We start from the raw sequence: 23,869 nt of genomic DNA on the forward strand, positions 1-23,869 counted from the left end.
CGTCTTCATAAAGGCACAACCACAAACAAGATCATACAATACCAACCGAATAGTTTAAACGAATAAAATTGGTTAAAATCATAATAAGGTGTGTATGCTAGCCCAAAACGTAAAAAGATTAAAAAGGGGCGTCATGAACTCACCTGAAACGAGCCAATCAAATACCAAATGGTTTGAGAACCTCAAAGCCAAATCCACAGTTTACAAGCCTGTCGGATTGCACACAAAGATTACTAGCTAAACGTACCGACTCGTTTATCCTACGACACGTTCTAACATGATTTGATTGACCTAAAGCCTTGACATTACAAAATTCAATTACATCAGCCCCCGAGGCCATGTATTTACCAAAACCACCCTTAGTTAATCCCGGGGACAAAGGGTTCCCAATTTACCACTGAAAGTTGTTGACTTTATCGAATACGCGCGTTAACAGGTTGTTTATGTACTTAGATACCGACTCAACCCCGTGTGGACCAAATTTAGTAAAATCACAGCCAACAAGTCCACACGACGCTACACGAGTTGGATGGGTCGGTAATTTGCATGAACGATGCACAAATTACCAATAAACGCAAATTTGCGCGCGTACCGACCCGTCCAAGTAACCGACAACCAATTCACCCCAAATACTTAAAAATTCATTTTTTGACAGCCAACATACAATTCCGAGTCTACAACATTCGAATTGGTTGTCAATTCCCTCAAACAATGCGTTAAACACAACAACTCACAAACTAGTCACCCGAATCCTAGTTTTCAAACTACTAACAATTGGCCGATCTAACCAATTCCTATGACCATGAAATTTTAGTATGTTGTAAGTGATATAACTAGGAAATTTGTGGTGCAAAAACCTTAGCCGAAACAGCCCCGAAACTGCCCAATTTGACAGCCACCCGACAAGCCTAAAAACAACTGAATTTTGACGAATAAACGCGCCATATGGATGAATTAAGGTGAAAAAGAGTTGTAGACGTATAATACCGACCTGGAATTGAAGTTTGGATGGCCGGAAATGAGCTGGTCTTGCACGAAAATCGAGAAGGGGGAGGGGATAGGGGCGCCGATCGGAAATTTGGTTAGGCTTAGGGCTTAGCTTTTTTTTTTTTTTTTCTTTTAAATGATATATTAACAATAATACATCCTAGCCCCTCCACTTTACAAATGGTTGAACTTTTAAGAAAAGTTAATTAAAATACGTTTACGAGGGTGGCAAGGAGCTCTCGGAAGAATGCTGGGTCAAGCCCGAAAGGTGTACACAACACTACAAGGTTAAACCTTCTGGCGGAAATTTACGGACGTTACAACCGGAGGAACGCCAATTAGAGTTATAATTATTACTTTTATAATTGTTCCATTTCGAATTATTATTTCCATTAAACGCATTAGGAACCCTATTTTGCTCTCCTATGAACTCTACATGCTCCTGACTTATCAACGGACAATCTAAAGTCCCATGCCCCCCTCTACACAACTCACAGTTTTGGTTCTCTAAGGCAGCAGCCATACTAGCATCCAGATTGACCTGGTGCACACCTTGGACGGATGAGGGTGTACTAGTGACGGGATTTGAGTTCCCGTTACGTGGCTTTTTAGCACACTCGGATTGGGAAAAACTCTCAAATAACTCATTACACTCAAATACATTTTTCTTATCCATTAAATTACCTGCAGCAGTGTCGAGTCGAGCCTAAGTCTCATAAGTCAGCCCATTGTTAAACTTCTCAACAAAGGCCCAAGGAGTAAGATCATGCTGTGAACAACGGGACAGTAAGTTTTGGAAACACTCCCATGCTTGATAATACGGCTCATCCGGCTCCATATGGAAAGAGTGAATTTGATCACGAAGACGAGATGCTTTGGCAGGCGGAAAGTATTTCTTTATGAATGCAGTGCGCAGCGCCTCCCAAGTAGTGAATGCCCCAGCAGGTTACGAATCGAGCCGAGTGCTGGTACGACCCATAAATAAAAGCATGAATAAGCGGAGGAAAATGGCATCTTCATTAGCACCTTGCAAGTTGAATGTTCTGAGCACATGGGTAAGACGGTTGACGTGCGCTGGTGCGTCTTCATCTTCACGGCCATGGAATAAGTTACTCTAAGTGAGATTGGCTATGACATAAGAGGGAATCTGCCAGGAATTGGGGTTATCGATTGCGGGGGTGATGATGGGCGAGTGATCTCCGTTGAAACCCACGAAGGCTTGTTGGTAAACGGTTCAGTTGTCGGCCATTTGAACATCGGGATTGGTTCTGGGACTCAACGGAGGTGAACTGTGTGGTGATGACTTTGGTGGAGAATCTATGATGATTGGTGATGACGAACTAGCTTCTGACTTTAACGGAGGTAGTCCTCGCGAACGAATATGTGGCATAAACCTGAAAAACACACAAGACCAAATCAATAGACTCTATTTAAATACTAAACTAAAACTAAGTATAAATAAAACAAACTAGACTTAAAATTAAACTAAAATTAATTAGACTCCTATGACTCAAAGATAAAACAAAACAAGTAGCACGTGTGTAGCAAGTAAATCTAATCAAAGCTAATAATGCAATCGCCAAGAGTCCTCGGCAACAGCGCCAAAAACTTGATGTGCTAAAAGTAGTTATAAATTTATTAACTAAAATTATGCTAATCTAGACACTAAGTAATAAATTCTAAACTCTTAAATAAACTAAAACTACTAACTGGCAGGTGAACCGATCGACTCTAGTACAGCTAAGTAAGTCCGAATATCGAACCCACGAGACTCTTTTAATTATGTAAACTAGCTGAATTAGACTCAACTACAGACACGACTATTTATTTATTATTTGTTTAAGGGGGTTTTACTAATAAACTAATTTAAACTAATTAAGAAAACTAAAGACGACTAAACTTAGAACTTGGACTTAATTCAGATGATGATGAGATAACTACCGAGGCTAGAATCCCCTAAATTTCAGTTGTTAATTAATCGGGAAAGTATTTAGTTATGGACTGGGATTGTAAAATAGACACCTGAGAGAAAATCCAAACAGGACCCCTGACCCTTTTCAAGAGACACATATGGGTTTCTAATAAGTTTTAACGCACACCAATATTAAAAATCAAGTTTCCTTACGGTCACCTAATTATTTATAACTTAGTTCATTTATACGAAATCCTACCTTATAGCGCGGAAATCAAAGGCAGTTTAATATATTTAACTGATTTAATAAACAATAATTAAATAATCAAACCTAGACGGACTCCTTACGAAGAACTAAATCTAGCAAGATCAAATAATAAAGATCTATCAATAACCTAGCACTTTACAGATTTAGGCTAGCAGTTGACTTAGGTTTATTTAATTAATAATTATTATTCCTATGATCTAATCGCGAATCAATCATAAAATAGTCAAAAACACAAAGTAGATGACCTAATAGCAACCTATCATAATGACAAACAGTAATCAAGGAAACTACAGAATAATAAAAATTAATCAAACAATCCAAAATATCCATATGCATCAATTTAATATAATTAAACCTTTTACTAAATCATAAAACCATAACGATAAATAAATCCCAAATCAAAACACAACGTCAAAGTAGGTTCATCATAAGCCTAGACATTCTATAATGTTTAGCCTAGCATCATAAAATAAAACAAAACAATAATAAAAGAATTCATGGTGAAAAATAAAACAAACGAAAGATTAAAGGCGATAAAACCCGTGGTCTTCGTTCTTGATCAATATGCTCGCCACCGTATGATTCCAAGCCTCCAAAACCTCCAAAAGATCACTTCTAGATCTCCCAAAATCGTCCCCACCGTTTAGGGTATTCAGGTTATATTTAAGGTTGAGTTCAGGGGTCTTTAAATAGGAAAATATAAAGCCCAAAGCCCAAAATACGTAGAACCTTCAGGAAGAACTCCCACCACGCCGCGTGGTGGGAACTGGCCTCCCAACCGCGCAGCGCTCCGGCCAAATAAAGGGGGAGCCGGTCTAGGCCGGTCCGGTTCACTCCTAGTTCGGTCCGGTTCGTTTCCTACCGAATGGTTCGGTTCGCCTGTTTAGCTCATTTTTGCTTGTTTTTTGCCTTTTTTAACCACGAACAAGTCCCGAGACCTACCGAATGAAAACTAATCTAATATTATATTAAATATACAAGGGATTTATATATATTTAGCCATATATCACTCGTCATGGTTAAATTAGTAAGCTACTCGTCTCTCGAAAAGTGGCAATCTACTTGTCATGACTAACCGATTTATATCGCACACGTGGGTGTTGATTACGAAGCATGCAACTTCTTTAGCCGTGGCGACTAAATGATTACTGAACGTGCTCGTCATGGTTAGTTTATGGCCATGTGGCATATTTTAAGTGGCTCTTCAAAATACTCGTGTTCTAACATAATCTGCTCGTCACGACTAGTTTATAATAACTATTTCTAGAATTCTTTGGAAATGATAAATAAAACTTGAAAGTTGCTTTTCATAAATATTTATTTTGAGAATTTTACTTTTTTTTTGTGATTATCATTGATCTATTGGTCTAGTGGTATGGTGTCTTCTCTTATACAAGTGAGATTGTGAGTTCAAATCCTCGTAAACGCAAGGTAAATGGGAAACTTTTCTGTTAAAAAGAAAAACATTTTTAAGGTTCAAAGTCATGTTATACGATGTATATAAAAATATACATCTGGTAAGCATCAAATAATCTACAAAAATATATCTTTTATTATATTATTTAGTTCAAATAGCTATTTATTATGTTATTTTATATTTTTAGATTTATTGCAGCCTAAAACGAAGAAACAAATGGATATATGAAGAAAAACAAAGAAAATTAAAGAAATTTAAGCAGTATCAGTCATGCCATCAAATAATCTACAAAAATATATCTTTTATTATATTATTTAGTTCAGGTGATCACAATTTTAGATTCGTGGGAAGGGAACGGTAGCGATCCGCCGAATAAACTTAGATTTTTCTGCAAACACCGCGAGGCGATAAGGCTTTGTAAAATCTTCTTTTACATCACTGCAATATTCAGTATGCTTAACCATCATTCGCGCACGACTAGTTTCTTCTCTTCCATGAGTGCGACTCTCGTCACTTGCATAACCGTCATGGTCGTCACAATATGTAGCATCATGGTACCCCCCCCCCCCCAAAGCATGACTTTGATCACACACATTCTACGGGGTATATTTCGCTCCACCAGGCGACCTCTGTCATGACTTCCATCCCTTCGATGACCACTCGACTAGTTCGCAGTATCCATACCAAGACCTAATTGGCTTTGGCGTATGGTCGATGGGATAGAGGATGAAGGTGGCGACTCTTCATACGTTAGCGCCCACACTTGCAGTATCCACACCAGGACCTAATCGCTGTTGCTCTTGACGAAACCATTGTTTCGGAGTCAGTGTTGCCTTCCCAGATCTAGGTTAATGTCGATGAACAAGCATTTCATCACCCCCAAGTCTGGGAAAATCTCCATATCTGTCTTCCAGATACAAAGCACAGGCGTTCCGACGAGATTTTGTCGTTACTCGCCTAGTGTCTTCTTGAATAGGACCACAAGAAGTAGCAGTTTGCCTTACTCCCACCGGAGTATCCACCGGAATTTGCTTAATCTGAATCATCTTAACTGAAAAAAACGAAAAACCAACTACTTTAGCCACAAATTACGGATGGCGCCAATGAAGAAACACGGATCTCATCCAGGGGTCGGATCTGTATTTTCACCAAGTACGAACTACGAAGTGAATCTAAGGTCAGACTGAATCATATCTTCAAATAAATTTCTGCAAAACAAATCACCGTGAGTCTCGTTATGGGAAGGAAAAGAGGGGGGTCTTCACGTAACCGCCCTCCCACGTGAGAATAAGTGCGTTTTTGTAAGGAGAGAAAGTACAAGAGTGATTGATGTATTACGTGAAGAGTGAATAAATACCTTATGATAACGATGAAGGTATTTATAGCCGGGGGATGGTGATTGATTGAGTTGTCACTATCTAGAAGATTCTTTTCTACCTGAATGAACACGTGTCGTGCCTTGATAGGATGTGACAATCTGGACATGTGCATGGTTGTTACTGTTAGGTTCGTAAGCTTTTTTATTAAGGCTCGGTTTATTATTAGAAGTTAAAAGAGGAGGCGGGCGCGGGCGGCCGGGCCCAAGCCCAGCCTAGTTTGAATTTCTTGTTGAATAAGATGCAAACCCTAGACTAGTATCTATATATATGATTGATATGTACTTGTAATCGTGGTCACTCAATAAAGAATACCTAGTTGCCACCCGTGGACGTAGTTCAGTTTAGACCGAACCACGTTAAATCCTCGTGTTCGTTATTGCTTTTGCGTGTTTGTTCAGTTCATGTGTGTGTTTAATCCTAACAAGTGGTATCAAGAGCTTAGGTTCGGGATCACGCGAAGAACACTTTGAACCAGTTCTGATCGTTGCCGCAACATCAGAATCGGAGGTAGGATTCCGCCACTGGACTGCTAACCGCCGCTAGGGTTTCGCTCGCGTCCACAGTCACCACTGGTTGGTTTCTGCGTCGTCAACGATTGTAGTTGTTGTATTCTGTTTGAAAGTAATCGACCACGGTTTATTGCTGAAAAATGTCCAATCGTTTTTGTTGTTTGAGATTGACTAGAGACAAAAGGGAATTGCATTATTTCTTTTTTTTAGGTCACGCTAATCAAGGTAGGATATTATTTCTTTCAAGTTGTGACTAGGAGCAAGCTTTCACCAAGAATCAATTTGTTTATTTTGGGCCTTAAAGAAGGAAGCCCAAGATCCAAGTTTTTATTTGGCCCATTAATACATGGGCAACAAGCCCGGTTTGGTAATTTGCGTGGGCCGAAAATCTCATGGGCTTTAATCAATTTCAATTTAGCAAAGTACAAGCCAAGAACGTTTGAATCAAGATCCTATTATTTGAAGAACCATTGTCAATTCAGAAGAAATTGTTTAAAGAAACGGATAACTAGTGCCAACTGTGTTTGTCAGGTTTTATCGTTTCATTATTCCGTTGGGTTTAAATAGGTTGATTTTTAACAGAGTTCAGTAGAACAGTCGTTAAGTTTAGTCCTATGCTATTGTTGTGTCTGTCTCTATTTTTATCCAGGTTTCGTTTTAGTCATTGTAATTCCAGAAGACAGATAGGTTTCGATACAGAAATTTAATTGACAGAAATTTGGTTGGTGGAAGATGCAGATTGAGGCGATAGTTTGTCAGAAAGATTTGGATGTAGTGCTTGAGGATGAAAAACCAGAAAAGATGTCAGAAGCAGACTAGCAGAAGTTAGACAAGACGACTAGGGCTTGCATTACTTTGTCGTTGTCGGAAGATGTGGCGTCAAACATCATGAAAGAAACCACAGCACGTGGTATGATGGAGGCACTATCCAACATGTATGAGAAGCCTTTGGCAACGAATAAGGTCTATCTTATCCGAGAGCTAGTGACAACTAGAATGAAAGAGGGTGGGTCGGTTACAACGCATATCAATAATCTTAATTCGATCTTGTCCCGCTTAGTGTCAGTTGATATTAAGTTTGATGATGAAGTTCAAGGCCTGTTGATATTATCCTCTTTGCCCGACAGTTGGTTACAAACAGTGACTACGGTTTGTTGTTCGCCTATAAAAATTACCTTTGATGGGATTTGGGATCTGATTCTGGGAGAAGATTCAAGACGCAGAAGTTCAGGTGAATCATTAGGCAATATGTTAGTCACAGAAGGTAGAGGTAGGGGAAAACAGCGAGGCAGTGGGAGCAGGAAGAGGAGTCACTTTAAGACTCGTAAAGATATTGAATACTGGGGTTGTAAAGAGAAATGACACTTCAGGAATCAGTTTCCAAATGGTAAGAAAGAGGTGAACTTTACAGAAGACGACACAGATGACGGGGTCAGTAGTGATGAGGCTTTGGTTTGTAGTGTTGAGAGTAACGTTGATGCTTGGGTGATGGATTCTGGTGCATCGTTTCATGCCACTCACTTTAGTGAAACGATGAAGAATCTTAAGTTTGGGGATTTTGGAAAGGTTTGACTTGCGAACGATGATATTCTAGAGGTTACGGGTATGGGAGATGTTGATTTGATAACTTCAGCCGGTACTTCTTGGATTTTGAAAGACGTGAGGGTTATTCCAAGTTTGAAGAAACGTTTGATTTCAGTCGGGCAGTTGGATGACCAAGGTTACGATGTTAAGTTCAGGAATGGGCATTGGAAAGTAGTCAAAGGGAATCTCGTGGTTGCTCTTGGCAAGAAAAGGGGATCGTTATATATGGTCGGCGTATCATCGAAAGGAGTTGATCTAGTTCCGATAAAAGACAAAATCCGGTTCACAAAATCTCGTGGGCAAAAGAAGGTTTGTTTTGCAAGTAAGAAACCCAGAGCCAAAGTGAAAATTCAGCATGAACGAGCTAGGAAGGTTAAATTAGTTTGGGGACATCGTGATAGTGGGAGCACAGGTCGTGTTTCAGTTACAGTCTCAGGTCGACAGTGGACTAAGAAAACCGGTATTCCAGCTGTAAAAGTCTCTCCAATGAATTACTTGCTGAATATGGGGAGTGTTTATTCTCGGGGTATATCAGGGTCTGGCAGTTAGTTACAGTGGGAGCCAGTAGGGACAGAGAATGGGTCAGGGCAGTTTTAGTCGTGACTGACGTGTTGGAGCTCTGGGGAGCTTCAACGGGCCTTCAGGTTCATTGATGAGAAGGCGGTGGCAACTAGAAGAAGTTTAAGGTTCATATTACAGAAGTACGACCAAGAGTGCAGACGAGAGTACTCAATGCCTCCGAGTGGGAGATTGTTGGGTTCGTAGACCTTTTTATTAAGGCTCGGTTTATTATTAGAAGTTAAAAGAGGAGACAGGCGCGAGCGGCCGGGCCCAAGCCCATCCCAATTTAAATTTCTTGTTTAATAAAATGCAAACCCTAGACTAGTCTCTATATATATGATTGATATGTACTTGTAATCGTGGTCACTCAATAAAGAATACCTAGTTGCCACCCGTAGACGTAGGTCAGTTTAGACTGAACCATGTTAAATCCTCGTGTTCGTTATTGCTTTCGCGTGCGTGTTTAGTTCCTGTGTGTGTTTAATCCTAACAGTTACCAGGTGTCCAACTGTCCTCCTCTCATTGGCTGTCCTCCCTTGTATTCTTCATAAAGGGGAAACGTCCTTGTCAGGTAATGTTTAAGCAATCTTCTAGAATTATATTGTTACAAATGTTTTTCCACGCCAAGTAAGAACTCTGTATAGTTTCTTCGTCATGCGGGGCTTTTTGTGGTCCGCGGATCTCTCTTGCGGGCATTATTAATGACCCGTAGGTGTTATTGGTGATCTGCGAATATCTTTTTGGACTTATGGATCGTTTTATTACCCTATCTCTATAAAAATCCACCCTTTAGCTCGGGTAATTTGAAGTGGCATGGGGATGTCCAAGAGGGTGCACGGCTATGCCAAACAAGTGGCCATGTGAACTAGGGATGAGCTCGGTACCGTACCGGTACCGAAAATACTGATCCCGAAAATCGTCAAATCTTGGTACCGGTACCGGTACCGGTACTGAAATATTCGGTCCGGTACCGGTATTGAAGGCAAAAGTTTGGGAAATACCGGTACCCGGTACCGGTACGTACCGTACCGATCCCGAAACTCAAAACTTTGGTACCGATCGGTACCGACGGTTCCAAATCGGTACCAATTTTAATACCGGTACCAAATACCAAATGCTCATCCTTAATGTGAACCAATCAGATAAAGTACTATTCATGCAAATCTAATTAAAGTTATGTACGGTAATTTTGGTTATGGATGATTATCTTTTTATTCTTTAAAATCTAAAGTTATAAAAAAAATGTGTTAGGTATTTATTTATTTACTTACTGGTTTAGAATCCGTACACTACTCAAGGTAGAAAATAACAATACAAAAAAATTATTAAATTCTTATGTACATATTTTAGGTGGAAAAATGTAATAATAGATATATTAACCATTTAACATAAATACCGGGTTTTAAATATTCACTATTTACTATTTAAAGTAATTTTACCTTCATAAAACTTTAATGTAAGAAACAACTAGGATTTGGGAATAAAACGATAAGGATATAACTTTGATGTAGAAAACAATTAGGATTTGAATTATCATTATACCATAATCGAAGAAAAAAAAAGTTTATATGACAACAAATCGCCAACCCCGATTCAATAAAACGTTTTAGTGTTTTTCTTGGTTATATGCATCTATTGTAATGCGGGATCCTTAACACTAGTTACTCTACAATATTATTTTAGTCTGATTTATTAGGGGGTGTTTTGGATTGCGAATTTTAACCTATTTATAGAACTTATTAACTTATTGAAAAATTATAAGAAGTTTAATAAGAAATTGGAAACACCCACTTAATATAAGGCAAAATACATAAAAAGAAACATAAAATTCGTTTTTCTTGTAAAAGTCTCTTTAATGAATTTCTACTCATGCAAACCAACATATTGTTTGTTTATTTCCGTAAAAGTCCATTATATTGTATATTGTATATTAAAGTTAATCTAGATGTTGAATATACATAAATTTGTGCCTTTTTTTCCTTTTACTTATTATAGGGGTATGGTAAAAACGTCCCCAAGCTCGACTAGAATTGTGCTCGGCTTTTTTGACTTACGAGGGCTTGAGCACGGCTTGTTTCGAACTGTTTTTCTATGTCTCAAGCTTGGCTCGTTTCAATCTAAATCATAGATAAATATAAAAATTGAGGTGGACCAATCATCAATAGCGTCGCTCGGTCAAACTCGAGCATTGGTAAAACCCAACCGTTGTCGATCCGGGGTGTTGAAGCAGTAAGTTTAGGCAAATTCGGTTAGTTTCCTTCACACTCATTACGATACTGGAAATAAGAAAAAAAAACGTATTCGGTCGTTTTGTTACATTCGTTACGTCATTAGAACTAAAAGAAAATGCGATGAGTTTAGCAAATTCGGTCGGTTTCCGTCACACTCATTATGATACCGAAATTAAAAAACAAAAAAATAAATAAATTATCATTCGATTGATTTCATTAAGTTCGTTACGGAAAAAAAAACTTACACTAATAGATGCCGTCAAGTAGCTCAACAGGGTTCTTGCGGCACCAAACCTTTCCATAGTATGTAGTATAATAATGTTTTTATTATTTCATCTAACAAATTAAGAGATTTGTTTCATATTTATTTGGTAATGAACTTTTATAATAAAAGTTTATTGGTTCTTAATGCGCATGCTAATGGTAAGCCACTTAAGAGGAAAAAAAAACATAAATATGTTGGTTTATTTTATGTGAAAAAGTGTTAACGGATTTTACTAAGAAAAATAAAAATAATATGTTAGAATTTTCTTATGGTATACACCCTTTAAGGCTATCTGCTATGATGGGGGGCATCGAAACCCCTCCACCGTGCCACGTCATTGCTATGTCACGGTCACGGGGCTTCGAAAACATAAATATGTTGGTTTATTTTATGTGAAAAAGTGTTAACGGATTTTACTAAGAAAAATAAAAATAATATGTTAGAATTTTCTTATGGTATACACCCTTTAAGGCTATCTGCTATGATGGGGGGCATCGAAACCCCTCCACCGTGCCACGTCATTGCTATGTCACGGTCACGGGGCTTCGAAACCCGCCTCACTATGGTTTAAAGTCTATATATATATATATATATATATATATATATATATATATGGATGAGTTCTAGTGAAAACTCCTCTTAAAGAGAAAACTTAAAAACTCCTAAAAACTTCTAAAAAACTATTTTTAACTTTTTAAAAAAAAAATTTTTGAAGTTTCTTTTTTTTTTCATTGTTCTTATATGTTGTTATTGGTTCAAAAAAAGAAAAAAAAAACAAAAAAAACAAAACTTATCGGTAACCTCGTCGGTATAGTGCGCATGTGTAATATTGTGCATTGCATATATACAAAAGTGTTTGTATTGCATAGAATACAACACTATTGCACATATTTGATACACACTATTGTATATATGCAATATAAGACTAATACACACATCGAATACACATTAGTACGTATGTGTAATACAACATTAACGCACATGTGCACCACATCGACTTTTATTTTATTATTATTTTTTTTCATATAATACAACACTACTACACATATACAATACACAAATATTGAATATATGTAATAAAACACTATTAAACTCAAAAATACATAGTAATACATATGTGTAATACATCGGTATCGCACAGTAATACGTATGTGCATTACAACGGGTTTTTTTGATTTTTTATATTTTTTTAAAATTTTTCGAGAGAAATATAAGAATAATGGCTAAAACGGAATTTTGAAAATATTTTTTTATTTTTAATTAAAAATTGTTCTTTAGAAGTTTTTAGGAGTTTTTTAGTTTTCTCTCTAAAGATGAGTTTTCTCTTGATCCTCTCCCTATATATATATATATATATAGGTATTGGTTCATTTCAGATGGATTCTTACAGCGAGAAGTAATATCAACCAATCATATTTTTTCATTATTATTTTTCTTTAATTTTATAAAAGGGTGGTAATCTAGTATGTTAATAATTTTAGTAATTTCTAATATTATGCCAACAGTTTCATCTTCAATTCGTTACCCGCTATCGAATCTACTTTTTTTCACAATCCCAGTATTCGGCTTACATACTAATCAAATTTTAAACCTTTCGCTGAAATTTTTTGTGAATCATGAAGCCAATTTTGGTGTTGATATTCAACGATCGTCGGTTATGCAAAAGATTAGTCTGCCCTAATCAATCTGCAATCAAGTATGTCGGAGATGGTTCTCATGGAATCGTGAGTATATATATATATATATCATCAATATCGGCAACTCAATGTTTGATTCAAGTTATTTATACCAAATTTCAAGCTAAACAATATGTCGTGTCCCCGTTATCTGCCAAAACGTATCTTATAACAATTAGGAATCATTAATGGAATTGGATGTTATTCATGTAGTTAATGCAGATTTGATGTAATGATTTTAATCTAATCCACAGCCTGATTTGCTATTTAATTTTAGGGTTAATTTGTGTTTCAATTGGTGTGTATATCAGTATGTTTTTTATGTTCTGTGTTTTTTATTTACTATCTAATTCATTAACTTTTGTATTTTTAACTGAAGATACGGCCATAAATGGCTCAGTTTCATTATAAGAGCTGTTGATTTTCCTTCATTTATCAGCCTCACATTTACATTGTTTGCTCTATCTTTCACAATACAGTTCTTTTTTATAATTGTATAATTTGCATGTAATTTGAATGTTCAACTAATATTATTTCAGCCAATTTGATATCTTAATAATTGCAATGGAAAAAAATCACCTACACATACTGACCACTCAAGCAGCATTCCGACTAATCATTATGATAGTAAGTTTTATAGTCTGTTGAAATTATAAATATTGTTTACATTTAACATAATCAGTCCCTCTTATGTTAGTTTCTTATATCGTGGCGATATTCTGGTTCGATTGAATCATTCATATGGTTCTTATTTGCATATACGTCGCTTCATACCTTTGTATGTATGATGCATCCATATATGTATGTATGTATGATCGTTCGTTTGTATATACGTGCCGTGTTTTGTATGTATTCATCTATGTAGGCTAGTATTTGTTTATTTTATTTTGCTTTCGTCAGTATTATATCTGTAAAAACATGTTGTATTATATCCACTATAACTTCACTTATTTAATATTTACTCCTTTTTGGTGTTTACTTTTGTTGAACAGTACTTAGTCATGTTCCCGATATACAAACCAATTTTCACGAAAGCAGCAATGTTCTCGAGATTCTTACCGTTATTCTAGAAATTAATGAGACGTTATTCGGACGGTCAAGTGTTCCACATGCTGTTAATCATGAACATAAGTTATAAACTCTTGTTAAGTACTTTCATGTATTTTCGTTAGCAGCATCTTATTGTTAACCAATTACTAGTTTTGAGTTCGGTTTTTTAATTCATATTATATGCAGAAACTGAGCAACCAAACTGCGAACACTCGTCTGATGGGATTAAATTTTGGATTTCAAATGTTCCATCAAATCAAAGACCTTCTATTGGGCTGCATTTTCAAACATGGGAAGACGCTGTTGCTATGTATAAGGCGTATGCAGACAAAGCTGGTTTTGATGTAAGGAAGTCAACCATTATATGGACCAAAGGTGTCATATCTCATAGGTATATGGTTTGCAGCAAATCTGGTAGCCCACGTTGCAAAGATGTTGATACCATGGATGCATCATCCTCTTCTACCAAACGACGCAACATAAATATAAAGGTTACAGGTTGCAAGGTGTGTATCAGACTTATACTACCACCAAGTGGCCAAGGGTTTGAGATATATCATTTTGTAGAAGCACACAATCATGGACTTGTTAGTGATTACAATGTGGACCTTACAAGTGGAAGACGACAATTACAATTTTCAGACAAGGAGTTTATTCATGGTCTTCAAACTATGGGTTTTGGTCCCACAATTGCTCACCGTGTGCAGTCATCCTTGAAGGGTGGTCAACACCTGGTTACAGGGTCAAAGAATGATTTCAAGAACCATGTTCAAAACGTCAGATCTGTAATTGGTGATGCGGATGCTCAAATGGTTGTAGATAAGCTTAGTCACAACATGCGTCATTTGGACAATTTTTTTCAGTACAAAGCAGTGGACGGTGTACTTAGGTCACTTTTTTGGTCCGACGATATATCTAGATCAAACTACACTATGTTTGGTGAAGTCGTAGCTGTTGGAATTACGTATGCCCGAGACACATACTTATACTAATGTGGCTAACTGTGTTTGATCCAAGTCGGGTCATACCCAATAACAAGCTAGACGACACCAAATGTATTCTTTTAGTGATTTGATCATTTAAACGAATACCGAACACTACTTGTTTAGAAAATTGGTTTTCTAAACAAACAAACTTGAGGATTTAAATAAATTATGTGGATAATTTGTTTATATAAATTAATTATTTAATTGGTTAAATAATTATATAAATGTATGTGCATTTTATGAAATGAGTTTTATAAAATAAATTGGAGATGTTTTAATGGTTAAAACAAAAGTAAAATAAATAAAAAAAAAAAAAAAAAAAAAAAAAAAAAAAACCGGCCACCCCATGTGGGTGGAGGTTTTGGTCCAACCAAATGTTTTGTCCTTTTGTGTTGACCATCCCTTTATATCTCCATTCAAATTACATGCATTTGAGTCTTGTCCCCTTCTTGGATTCTCAAGTAAACTTTTGAATTTTTCAAACTCTTTTCTCTCTATACACCCCACGGCTCATTTGGGGATTTTGGGAGAGCTTGGTGAGCTTGTTTAAGTGTTCATAAATCCTAGCAATCAAGTTGGTGTTGTCACAAATAGCTTGGGGTATCACTATCTTGAGGTCTTCTTCTTTGGAGGCTTGCCATTCATCCACCATCATCTTCAATATCTTACTTATTCTTCTAAAGGTAGAAGAAGGTACATTTACATTTTGTGAGCATATTGTTCTTGTAATTTTGATCCTTGTTCATTGGGTTTTGATTTTAACATAATGGTATGTTCATAACTAGATTTAAAATCTAAGCTTCCGTTGCGTTTTCTAGTTAAATATGGTTAACTTGACTTTGATAAACTTGTATAAAACCCAACAATGGCATCAAGAGCCGGTTACAAGGACTTATGCTCCTTGCATGTTCATAGATTTCGGGTTTTTCATGGGTGAAAAAGGGGTCCGAATTTTTGGTGGATTTTACCCCATGGTTTTGTAAGATCTTGACATGCATGCAAAGATCTTAGGAAACCATTATTAACATTTGGATGTTGAAAATATAAAAAAAAATATATATAAAATAATTTGGGCCGTAGCCTCTTGGGGGGGGGGGGCCGATTTTATTTGGTGGTTTTGGGCATTGGTTGCTTAGGTTGCATGCTTAGAACATTTGGTATGTTTGGATGTGTCATAACCGAAACCTAGACCTTGGATGTGTTGTTTGTGTATGTTGATTATGTTTATTATTCAATATGGTTGTAATAATTCATAATCTTAGGCTTGTGTAATTTATTTATTCATAAATTGGTTTGTAATAAATAGATTAATTGCATTTTCCTTTTTTAGAAAAATATGTATTAGGATACACTTTGTAAAAAAAAAAAAAATTTTGAAGATGCAAGTTTTGGTGGATTTGGGCCTTGGGCCGAAAATTTTGGGCTTATTGGGCCTCACCGGCCCATCATGGGATTCAAGCCCATTAGGCCCATAAATTTCACTCTTGGGCCCAAGAAGACTTTTGGAAGTTTGGAGCCCATTAACAAGCCCAACAAGAACACAACAACTTGGAGAGGATACTTGAAGCATTTGGATGCAAGATCAAGTGGGAGTCAACATTCCATCCTTGTGTCATGTTTTGTCCCTTAGGTGTGACCTATGACCTATACTTGTTTCGGCTAACAAGTATGGTCAAACTTAGCGGTTCTCGGTTATGACTATATTTTGCATGTGTATGCTTGGTTGTTTGTTTTACTTTATGTAATGTGTGGTTGATAGATATTAGGATATCCAAACCGTCACATAGGAACGACAACAAGCATAAAACGGGTTCTAATATATATTTGGTAATATCGCGTCAATTAGTTTAATTAAATGGGTTTATTAAAACTAAGCGATTACTCACATATAATAAAATTGGTTTTATTATAACTAGAACCTTGAAAATTGGTTTTCAAAATCGCCATATTTCTAAATGCATGTTAGGATATGGCATAATGTTTTTCATACTAGAATATTGGAAAACTTAAAAATCCCTTTTTCATAATTACCAAGGAAACAAGTCTAACACCATCCTTTTGTAAGACACTTAACGTATTAGGAAACTTTAAATGGGATAAAGGTCACCTAACCATTTTAGAGCAAACTAATATACTTAAGGTAATATTAACATATTTGTGGGATAAAGGTCACCTAACCACTTGTATGTTAATCTTACATGTTTATACAAGTAGGACGACTTGAATTGGAAACCATGTGATAAAGGTCACCTAAGCATGGGGTCCAATGGTGTTGATGGGATAAACATGCCAACACGAAATAAGGATTTCGAATGGTCCCATACCTCTAGAAGTTGCAAAGGGTTGCAATTGTCAAGGTTGACTACCTTGTTAAATCAAATAACGGGATAAAGGTCACCTAACCGAAATTTGATTTATCGTTGGATTCTAGAATTTAATTATTATTTTAAAATTTGGAATAAAAGGGTATTAATAATTAAATTGTTTATAATACTAAAATAAAACTTTGTTAAATTTTGTAGATGGCCGCTAACAATGCAAACACCTCTACCCATAACACCCGTAACCTATCCTTAAGAACCATCCTTGAAAAGGATCGTCTAAACCATAATAACTTTATGGATTGGTATCGCAACTTAAGAATAGTTCTCAAACAAGAAGAGATATCATATGTCTTAGACGATCCCATTCCCGACGAGCCTAACGTGGAAGATGAGGAGGCTTATAACGATTGGGTCAAGTACACCAAAGATTCGGTGCAAGCCTCTTGCCTCATGTTAGGGACTATGATTCCCGAAATCCAAAAGGATTTCGAGCATCATGGGGCATACGACATGATAACTCAATTGAAGGAAATGTTCCTTCAACAAGCTAGAGCGGAACGTTTCGAAACGGTTCGAGCGTTTCATGCATGTCGTATGGAGGAAACCCAAAGCGTCTCATCTTATGTCCTAAAAATGAAAAGCTACATTGAAAAGCTTCGTAGGTTGAATTGTCCCGTATCTAATGAGTTGGCTACGGATTTGATCCTCAACTCATTAACCAAAAGGTTTGAAACTTTTGTCATGAATTATAACATGAATGGATGGGACAAAAGCATTGGTGAGCTTCACGCAATGCTAAGAACGGCCGAAGCGGGAATGGGTAAAAGGGTTTTACCCGTTCTAACAATCAATGAAGGGAAAAGGGGACATAACTCCAACCCCAAAGCAAGTGTTGCTAAGGGCAAGGGCCACGTCCAAGGAAAGGGAAAGAGGAAAGCCATCACGCCCATCAAACCGAAGGAAAAGAAGCAAAAGGTTGCGGCGCAAGATCCATGCTTTGAGTGTGGAGAGATAGGTCATTGGAAAAGGAATTGTCCGACCTATCTCAATGCGTTAAAAGATAAGAGGGATGCGGGGCATACCTCAGGTATTATCTTTACTATACATATTGAACTAAATGTTATTTCTTCAAATACATGGGTACTTGATACCGGATGTGGAACTCACATTTGCAATTTGTTGCAGGGGTTCAAAAGAAGTAAACAACTCAACAAAGGGGACATTAGTCTCTTTATGGGCAATGGAGCAAGAGTTGAAGTCCAAGCCCAAGGAGACTACTTGTTAAAGCTTCCAAGTGGTTTGGAAGTAATTTTGAAGAATGTTTTGTATGCTCCTAAGTTAAGGAGAAACATTATTTCCGTGTCTCTTTTAAAACAATGTGGCTTTGATCTTAAATTTATAAATTGTGATATTCATGTTTTGATGAATGGCATGTTTTATTTTAAAGCTATACCCATGAATGGTATATATGAAATAGATCAAAGTGGTATGTCACATAGTAGTTCAATGTACAATGTCAACACCAAGAAACTCAAGAAGGACTTGGGTGATTCCTATCTTTGGCATTGTCGCCTTGGACATATAAGCAAGAATCGCATGCAAACTCTTCGCAAGAGTGGTATTCTAGAAACCAATGAGTTTGATTCATTTGATGTATGTGAATCTTGTTTACAAGGCAAAATGACAAAGCAACCCTTTAATAAAACTTTTGAAAGGTCAAAAGAATTATTGGGTATCATACATTCGGATGTATGTGGTCCTTTTAGACCAATGACTAGGAATGGTGAAAGATACTTCATTACCTTTATTGACGATTATAGTCGATATGGTTATGTGTACTTAATGAAACACAAAGATGAAGCTTTTGAAATGTTCAAAGACTTCAAAACTGAAGTAGAAAGACAACTCAAGACCACAATCAAAGTACTTCGTAGTGATAGAGGAGGTGAATACCTAAGTGGTGTTTTTCAAGATCATCTTAAGAGTTGTGGAATTATTTCACAACTTACTCCACCTGGAACACCACAACATAATGGTGTGTCTGAAAGGAGAAATCGTACCCTATTAGATATGGTTCGATCGATGATGGCTAGAAGCACTTTACCTCTATCATTTTGGGGCTATGCTTTACTTTCCGCTGTTCGCATATTGAATATGGCTCCAACCAAGAAAGTGGAGAAGACACCTTTTGAAGTATGGCATGGAAAGGCTCCATCGCTATCATTCTTAAGAGTTTGGGGTTGTGAAGCTTATGTAAAGCAATACACCCCAAACAAATTAGAAGTCCGATCCACTAAGTGTATCTTTATTGGTTACCCTAAAGATGATATAGGATATTACTTTTACGATCCTAGTGAGCAAAATGTTATTATTGCTCGAAAGGGTAAGTTCTTGGAAACTAAGTTCCTTGAGGAAGGAACTAATAGTAGAACAGTGAAATTTGATGAGGATCAAGAATCACAAGATGATACACAATTGGTTGATACTAGCACTCAACAAGAGGTTGTTGAAAGTGATCAAGTGGTTGATCAAAACACACAAAACGTTCGCAGATCTGGTAGAGTTAGCAATCCACCCGAAAGATATGGATTTTTTGTAGAAGGTTGCTACGTGGTAGATTCGGATGAACCGACCACATACCGTGATGCAATGTCCAAGAATGATTGTGACAAATGGCTTGAAGCCATGAACGTTGAGATGCAATCCATGTATGACAACCAAGTTTGGGAATTGGTTGAACCACCACTCAACTCCAAAGCTGTTGGAAGTAAGTGGGTTTTCAAAAAGAAAACTGATATGCATGGAAACTTGGATACTTATAAAGCAAGACTTGTAGCTAAAGGTTTCACTCAAACTCAAGGGGTTGATTATGATGAAACTTTTTCGCCTGTGGCAATGCTAAAGTCTATTAGGATATTATTTGCCATAGCTGCACATTATGATTATGAAATTTGGCAAATGGATGTCAAGACCGCTTTCCTAAATGGATATCTTGAGGAAGATGTCTATATGGTTCAGCCTGAAGGTTTTGTCGATCCAAAACATCCTAATAAAGTATGCAAGTTAAAGAAATCAATCTATGGATTGAAACAAGCATCTAGAACTTGGAATCATCGTTTTGATGAAGAAATCAAAAATTTTGGATTCATCAAGAACGCTGATGAGGCTTGTGTGTATAAAAAGGCTAGTGGGAGTATAATTACCTTCTTAGTATTGTATGTCGATGACATTCTACTATTTGGAAATGACATTCCAACCATGGAAAGCGTTAAGGCTTGGCTTGGAAGTAGATTTTCCATCAAGGATCTTGGTGAAGCTGCCTATATTTTGGGATTAAAGATCTATAGGGATAGGTCAAGGCGCTTGATAGGTTTGAACCAAAGTACATACATTGATAAGATCTTGAAAAGGTTCAAGATGGAAAACTCCAAGAAAGGTTTTGTACCTATTCAAAGAGGGACCATATTGAGTTCAGATCAATGTCCAAGCTCAAAGGGTGAGCAAGAGATGATGAAACAAATCCCATATGCTTCTGCTATAGGATCCATCATGTATGCGATGATATGTACTAGACCGGATGTGTCATGCGCTTTGAGCATGACAAGCAGATACCAACAGAATCCAGGAAACAGTCATTGGATGGCTGTTAAGAGCATATTGAAATACCTTAGGAGAACTAAGGATATGTTTCTGATATATGGATCTGGTGAGGAGGAACTCGCTATAAAAGGTTACACGGATGCGAGCTTCCAAACTGATCGAGATGATTCTCGATCACAGTCTGGGTATGTGTTCACACTTAATGGAGGAGCTGTCTCTTGGAAGAGCTCAAAACAGGAAGTGGTAGCATTGTCCACTACAGAATCAGAATACATCGCCGCTTCATTGGCAGCTCAGGAAGCTGCATGGTTGAAGAAATTCATTACTGATCTAGGGGTGGTCTCTTCCATTCAAGACCCCCTAGAAATCTTTTGTGACAACGAGGGTGCGATTGCACAAATCAAGGAACCTCGTTCGCACCAAAAGACAAGGCACATAGAGCGGAGATTCAACTACATAAGGGATGAAGTTGAAAAGGGAAAGATATGTATTCGCAAAGTTGGAACTGATCAAAATCTTGCGGATCCATTCACGAAGCTCCTAGAAAGACCTAAACATGAGCGTCATGCGAGTGGCTTAGGACTTCGATATTCTAGTAATTGGATTTGATCTATTTTGTATTAAAGTTTAAAAGACTTTTGTAATTTAACTCTTTTATATGATTATGGAATCTTGAGTTAAATTCTAATTTTGCATGTTTAATCCATGAATAAGTTATCTTATTCTAAAAGTCCGTAGTCGATCACATTTGTGGGAACAAATATGAAGCAAGACTATTATGAACTAGGTTTGGTGGATATTCATAAGAAATGAATATGGAGCATAGGTTTGCTGCCAAAGTTCATAGATATTTGTGGGATACAAATATTGGACTGACCCGCTCTCAATATTACTACATGGAGTCGATTGACTTGATCATTAGTAATCTTGAGTAAAGGAGAATTTCATATTATCCTTAGACCTGAGATGTATATTGGGTCTTGATTTTCACCAAGTATTACACTTTGACTCTCCCCTTCGCTATTCGTAAAAGATGGTACATAAGGATGAGCTCAGGTGGAGTATAAAAGTGATAGTGAGAGGCGTATACAGTCAAGAAGGAATTTGTTCCTCTTATGTGTTGAGAGTTTAGATGTCTAAGGCCTGATAAAGTTGAATTGTAAAGAGAATGATCGCCTATGTCTCTTAGATCCAACATGACATCTAGTAACAAAGGGATATAATGATAGATTCACCTAAATCATATCAAGTAAGGAACTTGAAGGGATGATGTTATTGAATGGCACTTCGTCAAACACATTAGGGGTGGTGAACTGTTGTTAGGCGGTATTCACCACTTGCATTAATTTTCTATGTATCTCGTGCAAGTGGGAGATTGTTGGAATTACGTATGCCCGAGACACATACTTATACTAATGTGGCTAACTGTGTTTGATCCAAGTCGGGTCATACCCAATAACAAGCTAGACGACACCAAATGTATTCTTTTAGTGATTTGATCATTTAAACGAATACCGAACACTACTTGTTTAGAAAATTGGTTTTCTAAACAAACAAACTTGAGGATTTAAATAAATTATGTGGATAATTTGTTTATATAAATTAATTATTTAATTGGTTAAATAATTATATAAATGTATGTGCATTTTATGAAATGAGTTTTATAAAATAAATTGGAGATGTTTTAATGGTTAAAACAAAAGTAAAATAAATAAAAAAAAAAAAAAAAAAAAAAAAAAAAAAACCGGCCACCCCATGTGGGTGGAGGTTTTGGTCCAACCAAATGTTTTGTCCTTTTGTGTTGACCATCCCTTTATATCTCCATTCAAATTACATGCATTTGAGTCTTGTCCCCTTCTTGGATTCTCAAGTAAACTTTTGAATTTTTCAAACTCTTTTCTCTCTATACACCCCACGGCTCATTTGGGGATTTTGGGAGAGCTTGGTGAGCTTGTTTAAGTGTTCATAAATCCTAGCAATCAAGTTGGTGTTGTCACAAATAGCTTGGGGTATCACTATCTTGAGGTCTTCTTCTTTGGAGGCTTGCCATTCATCCACCATCATCTTCAATATCTTACTTATTCTTCTAAAGGTAGAAGAAGGTACATTTACATTTTGTGAGCATATTGTTCTTGTAATTTTGATCCTTGTTCATTGGGTTTTGATTTTAACATAATGGTATGTTCATAACTAGATTTAAAATCTAAGCTTCCGTTGCGTTTTCTAGTTAAATATGGTTAACTTGACTTTGATAAACTTGTATAAAACCCAACAGTAGCCTTTGACGCCACATATTCAACAAACAGGTCATGATTATGTTTTTATGTATCTAGACAGCTTTTATTGTTTATGTGTTTATAGTGGTTTAAAATACTAATCCTTTCTACATCCATTCCATGATATTTGTTCCCTTCACGAGCGTCGATTGCCACAAGAAATGCATAACATTTGGTGCTGGCCTCATCCATAACGAGACAACAGAATCTTACCAGTGGTTACTAAATGCATTCCTACAAGCTCATCGCAAGCAGCCACTCCTTGTATTGACCGATCAAGATCCGGCAATGAAGGAAGCCGTGTTAAGCGTTTGGACCGAATCAACACATAGACTATGTATGTGGCACGTAACTAACAAAATTCCTGTAAAGGTATGCATCTCACTATCATTATAATACACATCAGTTGCAGGATTCTATGTGTTTGTATGTTGTCGCCGTCTTTGTTTTCTAATATGCGCACTACAAGCCCATGTCTACACAATTATCCCGTTTTCCATCTATCAGACTCAACATTATATCTCAGTTCAAAACACTGACCCTTAACTTCTTACTTATTCTAAAACTTAATGGTTTTTTTTTTCATTTTCAGCTTAAGGGCGAGCTGAAGCTTAATGAAGAAATCAGGTGTCGTGTCAACAAACTTGTGTGGACCGTATTCATCAAACCAGAAACATTTGAAGCTAGGTGGCATGATTTTATTGAAGAGTTCAACTTAGGTGACAATAAATTGTTACAAGACATGTTTGCAATCAGGCATCAATGGGTCCCGGCTTACTTTAGGGAGTTGCCCATGTGCTGTTTGATGAAAACTACATCAAGATGTGAGAGTTCCAATTCATAG

General features: G+C 36.8%; 1 protein-coding gene across 1 annotated transcript; it reads left to right on the forward strand.

Annotated features, from left to right (window-relative positions):
* The first annotated feature begins 1,794 nt into the window (after nt 1–1,794).
* Nucleotides 1,795–23,869, forward strand: LOC143546682 (protein FAR1-RELATED SEQUENCE 5-like). The gene is made up of 3 exons (XM_077038299.1): nt 1,795–1,876; nt 14,026–14,720; nt 23,618–23,869. The coding sequence occupies exons 1-3, from the start codon at nt 1,795–1,797 to the stop codon at nt 23,867–23,869; spliced, it is 1,029 nt and encodes a 342-aa protein (XP_076894414.1).

This window comes from Bidens hawaiensis, unplaced genomic scaffold (assembly GCF_021521415.1).
Source record: "Bidens hawaiensis isolate Kalapana, Puna unplaced genomic scaffold, B.hawaiensis_p1.1 tig00000905_1, whole genome shotgun sequence".
Lineage (NCBI taxonomy): Eukaryota > Viridiplantae > Streptophyta > Magnoliopsida > Asterales > Asteraceae > Bidens > Bidens hawaiensis.